At 31.4% G+C, this 12,564-nt stretch overlaps 1 protein-coding gene across 1 annotated transcript in view; it reads left to right on the top strand.

The window, feature by feature from the left end:
* Positions 1-12,564, top strand: part of LOC129965560 (urocanate hydratase-like) — a 48,260-nt gene that overhangs the window by 9,204 nt on the left and 26,492 nt on the right. The window contains exons 3-8 of the mRNA XM_056079555.1: positions 3,752-3,905; positions 6,103-6,293; positions 8,349-8,415; positions 8,517-8,573; positions 10,507-10,593; positions 10,676-10,764. Of these exons, the coding sequence (XP_055935530.1) occupies positions 3,752-3,905; positions 6,103-6,293; positions 8,349-8,415; positions 8,517-8,573; positions 10,507-10,593; positions 10,676-10,764 (645 nt within the window). The remainder of the gene's footprint in view (positions 1-3,751; positions 3,906-6,102; positions 6,294-8,348; positions 8,416-8,516; positions 8,574-10,506; positions 10,594-10,675; positions 10,765-12,564) is intronic.

The following is a 12,564-nucleotide window of genomic DNA, read 5'->3' as shown; positions in this document are numbered from 1 at the left end:
TTTTTTGTTTTTCCATCTTCATCAAAAACAAATTTCGTGGCTGTCCGACTCGTGAGCATCCAACATGCAACTGGCCCTGTGAAAAACATGCATTTTCTAGGTTCAAAGCAATAAGGTGGCAACATTTTATCGCCACCGGATGAACAGTACGGCAGCGCATAAAATACTACACTCATGTCCAAAATTAAGGTCACAAATATAAAATCTGCGAAAAATGAAAATCTATTTACTGTGTTGCCACGAAATTTGGCACAGAGGTACACTACAATGGAAGAAAGAACATAGACACATAACAACATGGAAAAGATTTTAATTGGGAATTAAGAAACAGGATATATCAAAAAGTGTTATATTATGAATCAGAGATAAAGCATTTATCTCGGGAAAATTCCTGTCTAATATGGAATGTGACCACCGTGCACTGCTATACTGGCTTCACAACGAGCTTTCATACTGTTTATGAGGGTGTCAATAAATGCTTGGAGCAACAAAGCCCGTTCTTCCAAAAGCACGGCTTTTAACTCTTGGAGGGTATTAGGAGGGGGGTTACGCTGTGCAATGACTCTTCTGAGACCATCCCAAACATGTTCAATAGGATTGTGATCCGGAGTCCTCTAGGGCCAGTCCATACGTTGAATATCCTCTTCCTCAAGAAAATCATCAACGATCTAGGCTCTGTGTGGAAGCGCGCTTTCATCCATAAACAAAAACACTCCGGAACAACCTCACATAGGCTTCAAGGATCTCATCCCTATAGCGATGTGCATTGACAGTACCCGCATCGAAGACGTGCAGTAGTGTACGACTGCCCAACATTATGCCACCCCAGTTAAGGATTCCTCTGCCACCAAATCTGTCGATTTATTTTACGTAGGAGAGATGATAATGAACTCCTCGCTCTCTCCAGATGAAGTTTCGACGAGTGTCACTCTATGTGGTAAATCTCGGCTCATCATTGAAAAGAACACGCCCCCATTCTTGCTATGCCCAAGACTGATATGTTAGGCACCACAACAGCCGGGCTTTTCTGTTGGATACAGTCAAAGGAATGCACTCAACTGGTAAAGAGCCCTCTCTGCTAGACGCCTGTATACTTTTTGTCTGGAAATTCTTATTCCAGACGCAGCAGCAAGGTCACGAGCAAGATGAGGAGCCGTTGTCAGCCTATACCGTCGTGCGCTTAGTGCCAAATAGCGATCCTGTGCAGGCGTCGTTGCTTTGTGACGGCCTTGGCCTACCTTCCTGGTTACAGTACCACTTGTTTGGGATTGATTACACAACCTGGATACCACTTTCAGTGCCACTTGTAACCATCGAGCCACCTTCGCTTGAGACTGCCCAGCTTCAAGCCTACCAATGGTTCTCCATCTCAAGGCATCGTCTAAACGATTATGAGAACTCATTCTCACTGGAAACAACTTACATTTTTTGTTTTAATACAATATTCACAAAATTGCAAGCAAAAATCCCAGATGCCTAAACGGTCTAATTTCAATAGTTCCCCAAAACACTAATGCCAAAACAACATTTTTCCCACAACAAAGGTTAATATCGTGTTAGCGGTCCTTCACAATATATAAAATATAATTTTTTTTAAAATTTTACTGGTAACCATTTAGAATTACTTTGAAAAACAATTTTGTGACCTTAATTTTGGACATGAGTGTATATCTAATATATAAAAATCTGTTTTTATATATTAGATATAATAATTCTATTATGCCTATAACCTTTGCGCAAGTGCCAGCAATAAGTTGGCAAAGTTTTATCGCAATCGGATGAACGGTACGGCAGCGTATAAAATACGAACAAACAAAAATTATTTTTTATATATCAGATATAATGCATAAAATATAAAATACAATACAGGAAGGTTTCTTGTACAAGATATATATTAAATTATAAGTATTTAAAGCAAAATTACAAAGAGAGTATTGGGCCAAGTCGGCGATTGGCCTAATACCCTCGTATTCTGTATTTAGACCATGAGAATTTATTTTTCAAATTGAGGAGGGAGTTTAAATTCTCTCATCAAAAGGCAAAACGGTCGTGCGGGATGAATTTGAGCAGTAAAACAAGTATCAAGACTCAAAGAATAGTGATGTTTATTGGACATTACAACACATACGCGCACGCGCGCACAATTGTAACAATTGCATTTGTTTCTTCTTGAAATTTGGTAAATGTGAGATACGTAAATTTTTATTCGTTTGATTTTAATCGCTATGCATTTTGGTTGCGTGATTGTTTAAATTGTCTTGTAAATGTGGATAACTTAGACTAGCGAGAAGATATCAGGGTGATTTTAGTACCATTTTCAAAATAACAACTTTTTAAACATGTTTAAAAGAAACATATTTAACAAAATTTTTAGACTATGAAATATGATTAAAATATTAAATATTTATTATTTTGAAATAAGAAGTGTAAAATGTGAAAAGTAATTTCTGAATTATTATGTCAACAATTAAACTGAAAATATGTAAAAATTCCGTAAAAAAAAAAAAAAAAAAAAAAAAGGAATGTAATTGCTCAAAATTTATTTTTGTTTTAAAATTTTAAAAATTAAGTAAATTACTTTTAAAACATTCTTTAATGTAGTTTTTATATCGCTATTTTACTGTTCAAATTAAACCTACAGGACCACTTTTGCGCCGGCTAGCTTAAGAGAAATGTCCATTTGGTACAACAGAGTGTGTACCCACAGGATAATCAATTTAATCACGAGTGAAGTTTTTCCACCTCTATCTTATTTTCTCGTATATGAAGAACAAAAAGAAAAAAAATATAAAAATCGCGAAAAAAATTAGGATTTTTTTTATTCCAATTTTTTTTTTATTCCGAAAGACTAATTTTGGATTTATGTCTGTCTGTTTATAAACACACTCAAAAACGAAACGATTTAGACAAATGAAATTTGATTATGTGGTCTATCCGCAAATATTTTAGATTTTCATGAAATTTTAAGCGTAATGTTTTAATGGATGACTGTTTCGTCCCGTATGCTTGGGAAAAAATAACTGAAAAGACTATGAGATAATTCTGTATTCCTGTTATTTTTACTATTAAATGCACTAATAAAATAAAATTTTAATTTTGGAAATTTTTTTAAAAGGACTATATTATCTATAAAGTGTAAAAAAGATGCTTAGAATTTTTATATGAAATTCATCAACTTTCAAAACGTCGGTAGTATGATAAACAATAAATTTATCTTTATTATCAAAGAGCGTACATTTTTCTGCAAGTATAAGAGATTTTATTCAAACATTTTAATAGTATAGGGAACTAAGCAGAAAAAAATATACTTAAAAAATCTATTTTGCATTTGTATGATTTTTCGATTAATCAAAGAAAGCCTTTTATATAGTTTTAGTATTTTTTTTTTGTTATATTTCCTAAAATAATTTTACAAATTAAAATATTTGAAGTTCAAAGAAATTTCTCCGGCTAATTTCTTTAAAAATTTTTATCCCATGAAAAGCGCAAATAAACAGAATATCTTAACTCTAAATTATAAATTTAATTAGGTAATGAAAATATTATAGTTAAAGGGGAAAAAACAGAAGGTATAGTATAAAACAGGTAACTTCAAGTACTGTAATTCTTGCTAAATTTGTCTGTAACTCATTTTAGAAGACAAAAATTTCCGATGAAGTTGAACACTCTTTTTCTTTATATCTCTTTTTTAAAATAGGATTGCGTGATTTTTACAGACTTCAAAAAACAAAGCATTATTTTCATTTTGTAGGGCCTATCCAATCACGGAATATCCTGCGCAATGCCAGGAGGCAGCCGCCATTATGCTGATGATAATGAACAACCTGGATCCAAAAGTTGCGCAGTTTCCTCATGAGTTAGTTACTTACGGCGGAAATGGACAAGTCTTTTCCAATTGGGCTCAGGTTTGATTTAATCTATAAAAATAATAATTACTTTTAACGATACTAAAGAAACTTGTAGTATTGGAGTAGAACATTTTCAAATGATACTCAATTCGAGCAATATTTATTTGAGAATAGTAATATTATATATGAAAAATCAATTTTTCTTATCAAAATCATACACTCTTTGTACATTCGCCGCCAATGCAACCAGTTTTGTGATATATAGACAGAAATCTTGAATTCTGTTGAGCTATGAGTTTTTTTATTATAACATACAGGGTGATCAAGAGGTGTTTGAAGCCCTGTAGCGTGTTATGTACTGGACGAAATATAACAAAATTTGGCCACCATACACATTAAAGTATACGGTTTCGATTTATCAAAAAAAAAAAAAAATTAGTAGCAAAAAACGCCGATAGGGGAAATTTTGGCGCTGCGATGGAAAACTTTATTATATAATTTGCTTATACGGGTACTTAGTGACATGACATAGAATATAAAAAGAAGGGTTGCGGGATTTAAGTCATTCTGCGTTGTCACTATGTGGACGTGCCTTATTAGTCAAGCTGTTTTATCAGCGGGATGAAAATGCCAGTGCTGCTCTTCGTGAATACCGGCAGTTAAAACAGTTACGTAGAGGACTTATGACCATAACTAACTTACGAAGAATAGTTGAAAGATTTGAAACAACAGGAATTCTTGGTGTGCGAGAATTCAAGGCCGAGGACGTAAAGGTATCAAGCAGGAGCAAGTTGAAGAAGTTGCAACCGCAGTTATGGATCAGGCAATAAGCAGGGCACGTTCAATATCACTACAAACATATATCCCGTTCTCGATGTGCAGAAGATATTGCGTAAGATCCTGAAATTTTATCCATGTAAGACAACACCCATTAACTGATCTGAATCTTGGCAGTTTCTGGTTGTGGGGCGTTTTTGTTCACTTGAAAGGCGATGTGCATCAAGGACCTGTTCCAGACATTCCTACTTTAAAAGATCAAATAACGTTATATGCCAGACGAATAAATGCCGGTATGATGCGGGCCACCGTCGAAAACCTCGTGTACAGCATACATTATTGGAACATCAAATTGGTGGTCACCTTGAATGAAATTTGTAAATTGCTATAATAAACGTTTTTCCTTGGTATTTGGTATTTTGCTATTTACTGTTTCCATAAGTATTTATGTATTCTTTTCCACACATTATGCACTTGCAGCGCCAGGATTTCCCCTATCAATGCTTTTTGCTACTAATTATTTTTTCTTGATAAATCGAAACCGCATATTTTAATGAGTATGGTGGCAAGATTTTGTTATATTTCGTCTGGTACATAACACACTACAAGTTTCCGAACACCTCCTGTTATTTTTTGATCACCCTGTATATAAAAAAAGAATTTCTTATTTTGTATTCAAGAATAGGGGAAGACAGATATTGTCTCCCCTAACAGTCAATTAATATGTATATACAATGGAACCAATTCACTATTATTTGAAACATGTCTAATGAGCTATATAAGTGTTCATTAGGCATCTTACTAGATTAAAAAGATCTTAATATCACAATGTAGCTAATTATGTCATGTTTCATTTATCATGTGAAACAGTGGAGTAACTAGACAGCATAGGGTAATCAAAAAATGTTTAGACCCCTTTTTTTCGATAATGTGTGGTAGGGAAAAAAAAGTGTCGACGGATAAATGTAATAGGGTCGAAGATCCTCAATACCGATATATCCTCTAGGACATTTTACAATCCTGCCACCCTATACTTACAACAGTGACACCACTATAAGACATGGCCTGCTGTTTGCAAGAAATATGTAATAGAAATACACATTTTTGATTTAAAATATAGGGTGAGACTGATAATTTTTACTTCAGATAAATTTTTTCAATGCTTTATTTATGTTAAGGTAATTAACCGTCAAAATTCTAAGTGCCAACAAAATCACAAAATACAAGGAGCTACATGTGTTCAAGAACATTTTGATACACTTGTAGTTATTGCAGTGCTTTTTCTTTTTTTTTAGAAATAAAATGCTATTTTTGTATTTATTTATTTTTAGTTGTTAAAACATTTCCAATATGCTTTTTTTATTTTTTAAAAAATTAAAGTATTTCGTTCCATTGATAAATTTACATATGTGTCTAAAATGTGATACTCATCCGTATTTTCCTTTAATGGCAAAACTTTCTTTTTTATTACTTTCAGTTCTGGCTTGCGATGAAGTACCTTAGTAAGATGACAAGATCACAAACACTTGTGATGATGTCCGGCCATCCCCTGGGGTTATTCCCTTCGAATTCATCAGGTCCACGTATGGTCATCACAAACGGTATGATGGTGCCCAATTATTCCACTAGAATCAATTACGATCGTTTATTTGCTCTAGGAGTAACCATGTAAGTACTCGATTTATAAAGATATAATTTCGGTTAAACTTCAGTTAAAATGTTCCCGAAAGAAAAGAATATATATATTACATCGAAAATTCGATATCGAGAATAACCACGTCATCTGATAAGAAAGCTGTTTCTTTACATTATATATTTCTTTGCATAAACGAAAGATTTCGTCAATGAAATATAAATGTACAAAATAGAAAAATATATAAGTTATTGTGAAAACCTTATTATTATTATGCAAAGGGTATAGAGAAATAGATAAGTAGCAGGATTTTAAAAATATCTGAATACTTTTTTTTCTTCGTTTTAAAATGTATTTAAATCTTTTTTGGTTAATCTCTACATTTTAGACTTCATCGAATCCTGAAGAACAATTTTTTTATCCTGTCTCTCACGATAGCTGTCTTAGCTATAAAAAATGAAACGAATTAAATGGATGATATTTAATACGTAACCTTAACACTGTCATTATAGATATGTACCTTATTTTCGAGAATATCTGTTCAACGGAAATAAGTCTATTTGTCTTTTATTATGCGAGCTTAACAATACAGAGGGGTGAAATTTGGAATAACGTGTTATCGCTAAGATTGAAAATATGTATGAAATTTTGTAAAAAACTGATTTTTTTTAGTCAGTCGGCTTATTCTTGCATATGTAAATGCAATAAGTCAAGAACACAAAAATTTAGGTAGATAAAAATTGGCAGGCTGCTTAAACTTTCAAGCTATAAATTGTATTAAATTTGTAAACTAATGTCTTAATGAGTACGTTGAAAATAAATATTCGATTTTATTTTTCATATTGATGAAAAATAAACAAGAAAAGGTCCAGGGATGAATTTTCCAATCTGTTAATTCAAGTATAGCCTTAAAAGTATATTCAATAAGCTTTCTGTATCATGAGTTATTTCATATTATGAAATGTTACTGACTCGCACATGTATGTAAAACTAATTCGTTACTGATTCGTACATATTCGAGATTATGCAATATAGCTTTTATGGATAACTTTTTTATAGATTCTAAATATTTTTATTGAAATTAGAATTTATAATTTTTTTTCTCTGATTTCTGACTAAAATGAAGTAAGAAAATTCAAATGCTAAAAATGGCTCTTCGTACTTTAGTGCTTTTCTAAAATAATTAAATTTCCAATATTTCATATTCATTAATTAGATTCCCAATATTTCATAAAGGGTATATTACTGAAAATCACAAATGCTGTAAATCATGTCAAATGTTCGTAAGTCTAATGATAGAGCATTATGATATTATGATAATATTAAAATATTATGATGATAGTGATGATTGCTCTCAAAATATTCACATAAAACGTTTATATTAAGACATTATTGATCGCAGACGTCCATTATATGAACATCATTTAATGGCTTTCATTATATGACTTTGAACGTCATTTAATTTTACTTGATAATCTAATGCAACTGAAATCACAAATTAGGTATTAGAATTTTTTTATTCACTGCAGTTAACAATACGTTTAAATAGAGGAAAAGAAGTGTGTTTTCGCCCACCTCCCGAAAAAAAATTTCAGAAAATAATAATAGTAAAATTTAAAAAAATTATATAAAAAAAGGAAATCTACGATCGTAAATTTCAAGTTATCATGAGAGAACATCATTATTTTTAAGTCATTATTTGTTTTAATTGATTTAAGTCATTAACCAGAAGCGGATATATTTTTTTAAACTTTCATTTTCATTTTTTCTAGCTGGCAAACAAAGTTTGGAGCTCCACCGATTTTGAGAGGAAAAAAAACCCGTCGTTTTTCTAAATATCGACGCATGCGTAATCTGATAGTCTCATGATTGTTTCAAACCGGTTTAAACTGGTTAATGACTTAAATTAATTAAGACAATTCGTAAGAATTCAGAAAATGGATAATTTGGAATCAAGTTTTACCTTTAGTTGGCGATAAATCGCCAAATGTGACAACCTTCTGCATTATTTCCTAGTTGTGTTCTGGAAACAATATTTTTAAATTATCTTTTAAATTATAGAATGATTTATTTTTAAATATCTGTTTAAGGTATGGACAAATGACAGCTGGCAGTTACTGTTACATTGGTCCTCAAGGAATAGTGCATGGGACGACAGTAGGTTGCAGCTTCTTTAATTCTTTTCAAATATTAAATTGAATTGCACTGATTGCATCTGAGCAAAGAACTACTATAACGTTAAAATTTTTTTCTTATAGTTGACTCTTATGAATGCCGGAAGGAAATATCTGAATGTCAATGACATGTCAGGAAAAGTAAATAAATTTATCATTTTTTTTTTCTCTTAAATAACTGTAACTGAAAATTTGAAACGTTTTTAACTTAAAATTTTCTTGAGCACTTATATACTCTTTGTGCTCCGAAGTACTCAAATAATTCAGTTAAACTATTTAAAATTGATTGTTTAATGCAGAAGTTACCAAGCGTTTAAACATTCAATTCACCTTTTAGAAACCGAATTTCTTGGAGGCGAAACAAAATTCGTTCTCAAAAAAAAAAAAATTGTTTTAAAAACATTTATTATTAAATATAATAAATATTAATACAAATGGTAATTGATTGTCTCGAAATTAATGCATAAACATACTGAATTGAATGTTCATAGCTAAAAGAAAATTTCTGAAAAAGATGAAGTTTAGTTTTAGTTTAGTTACATTAACGTCCCATTTTAAAGCAACACTAGGGCTATTTTGGGACGGACCTCGTAATTTCGAACCGCGGTCAGATGAAGAGGACGACACCTGAGCTGGCACCCCCTTCTCCACACCACACTACAACAGAGGGAGGACGTTTGACCTGGACGGATTTAACATGCACCAGACCCTCTTAGACGACTGTTCTTCGGTTTAATCGGGTCTCGAACCTGAAATCCTTCGGTTCCAAAGCCGAGACTTTCCCACAAGGGCTACGCGGCCCCTACTGAAAAAGGTGAAAGAAGTCTGCGCTGACACAAGTTTCTTATTTGCTTCTTGTGCTTTTTCTCTTTGTCGTGTTCTTTCCATGTGGCTTGTTGGAGACTTTAAATGCACAGCACATTTCTGCTAATTGTCAAAAGATGCATTTACATTCATGATCGTGTCGTGACCCACCAAAAATTAATTCGCGATTCCCAAGCGGTCGCAATCTATAGTTTTAAAAACTTTTGATTTAAAGCGTGCCCAAATGAAAGTGTTCTGTGTTGCTTGCGACATTATTCCAAGTGATAGAATTTTCAGTTTCTCTCTTCAGTGGCTGAATAAACTAAAAAGAATGTGATATAAAAACAATTAGTGGGTGTGTTTTATTAAGTGAAAAAGTAGAGACAAACAAATAAGTTCGAGCCGTAAATTTCTCGAAGCAGACTCAGGACACAGTAAACCAGATCAATCTTTTTTTTTTCCAAGATTTGATATAAAACGTTAACTTAAAAGTGAAGAAAAGTAAAAAAAATCAGTATATTTTATTCAAAATCTTGAAAAATCCGGACATTTTTTAAAACCTAAGATAAAATTAGGATATACCCTGCCCAGGTGACAGGTGACTTCAATTTAATCTTTGCCAACTTCATCTACTTGAAAGCACTATGTAAAGCGAATATCGTGTAACATTTACAATAACATTAACAGCACATGACACATTTTAAAATAACATTAATAAAGTTTAAAATATAGCATGAATAGTATTCATTCAGAACTAATTAATATTAATTATGAAATTAATATTTACTGATATGCTAATTAGATAAGAGCAGAAATATTACGATTCATTATTTGTCTCAATAGCCGAAAAATTTCATTATGGTTCATTAATGCTTGGCAAAGACTTTATCTGATATCTTTCTAGTAAACTTTTACATAACATGATATGTTTCATGTTTCTAATAACGCAAATTTTGTATCCGATTTTTCTCTCCTTATCTGAAGCTTTGAGTTTCCAAATCTTGTATATGTGTGTTTTTTATGTATTATTTTAATATTTTAGCTAATTATTTATTTATTAAAATTTTATTTACATTCGTGGCAATCATCGATTTTGGATTCCAAAAGAAACTGATAACAAGATTCCATGATACTTATAATAATAAATTATGAAAAATACTATATTAAAGACAAAACAGCAGAAAATAATCAAAATAAAAAAAAATTACTTCTTAATACACTAATAAAAAAATGCTTGTTTTTATTTTTAATAAATTAATTTTAATTACAGGTTTATATTAGTTCAGGTCTTGGAGGAATGAGTGGCGCTCAGGCAAAAGCAGCTGTTATTTGCGGTTGCATCGGAGTTATTTCTGAAGTGAGATTTTTAACGAACAACAAATTTACAATAAATTTTTTACTAATTTTTCATTAATTTTTCTCTTTATGTATCATTTCAGGTGGATCCATGTGTTTTGCAAAAGCGTTATGATCAAGGCTGGGTACAAGAAATAACTGCGGATCTGGATGCCTTAATTGCTCGTATCAGGTAATTTAAAAAAGTATTTTTCTTCCACAAAGTGGATGAGAGTGAATTCTAATGACGTAATCATAGTTGCACAACAAACCTTTCTCTGTGTGTCATTGACACATTTAATCTTCTCGTTTGTCTTCTTCAAGAAGAACGGTGGATTCCAAAATTAAATTAGCGAGTCGCGTTTGAAGATTACAGTTCGAACATGAATTTTTATGTTCTACATAACATTCTTTTTTTTTTTTGTATTTTTGGTATTTTGTAATACTACAAACAAATTGTAAAATAAATTAAAGAAACAATGCTCTGAGAAATGAATTTGTATTCAGAATTTTCTAATATCAGATCAAATATTGATATCATTATATTCAGTGTTTGTAATATCAACAAATATTTTTTGAAATCTTGATTGAATAATCCAAAGTATTTATAAAAATTTTAATCTAAATTATCTCAAGAGACAACTGATTCTACTTATCAAGTGTCATCATTTAATTGGATCAACCTAGATATCAGTTTTAATTCTTAGAGCGATTTCTGGAAATGAAAACCAGACTGATATACTAATGAATGATTTAAATGTTTAATGGGTGTGAAATTCTGCTAAAACTGGATAATACAGATGCATTTTCAAATCTTCCTGATTCTGAAGTCGTTTAAATTGATGCTCGATTTATGGATAGAGTGTTTGTTTTTGGAAGTTCAAATCTAACATTGGATGTCGCTAATTTGTCATTTGTTTTTTTTTCTACAGAAGAGACAACAGTAAATTTGAACTATAATTACCACTACAAACTATCCCGTATAAAAACGTATACATGAACTTTTTTTGTTATTGTTGGATTAGGGTTTCTTGCTAAGATGGCGAGGATGAATTTAATTTTTTCAAATATTACTTTGTCGAATAATATTAAACGCCAGCTATTTAATATGAACCATTGCTGGTTCGCTGAAATAATTGATATCCCAAAATCTACTATATCAACTGTAGAAAGGATGGCCATTGCAGAAAAGATGAAAAGGTACAATGAAGGATAACGTGTTGAAAAGGATCAAAGAAGCAAAAAAAAAAAAAAAAAAAAGGAGACAAATTAAAATGAAATCTACAATCGGAAATTTCAAATTAATTTGTCATTAACCAGTTTAAACCGGTTTGAAAAAATCACGAGACTTCTCTGTCGGTCTCTATCTCCCTCTCTCTGTATATATATATATAATGGTAATTTTTTTAAACTTTTATTTTCAATTTTCCTAGCTGTCAAACAAAGTTTTGGAACTCGACCGATTTTGAGACGAAATAACAGCTATGATGTCATAGTTCTATATCAACCTTTTAACGCATCTGCTGTCAAACAAGCATACGTAATAATAAAGCAATACTGGTAAAAGCAGGTCAATCTTTTAAAAATGCATTTGCTTTCAAAGAAGCAAATAATAATGCAATACTGGTAAAAGCAGGTAAAAAAAATATATGCGATTGAAAGACGATGATGAAAATTGCCATTTATGCTTTATTCCTACGTGATTTTGAGCTCCAATATTCATTGCCTACGAAATTTCGAGCTTCAAAACCCCCTAACTGAAAAAACATCATGTTCTCACACGATAAAAAAAAATCAGTGATTTTTGAAGTCGGTAAATAAAACTTGAATACCAACATGATTTTCCTATAATTTATATTTATATGCAATAATTAATTAAAATTTTTCAAAGAAATTTGTTTAATTTTGTATGTAATTTCCTTAGTTGGGTAGCAATTTAATTCGGTTCATATATTCTAACTCATTTGGTTCTAGCTAAGTGGAATTGGCTGAA

Source organism: Argiope bruennichi, chromosome 4 (genome assembly GCF_947563725.1).
Source record: "Argiope bruennichi chromosome 4, qqArgBrue1.1, whole genome shotgun sequence".
In the NCBI taxonomy this organism is placed as follows: Eukaryota; Metazoa; Arthropoda; class Arachnida; order Araneae; family Araneidae; genus Argiope; species Argiope bruennichi.
This window is presented reverse-complemented; position numbering and strand designations above follow the sequence as displayed.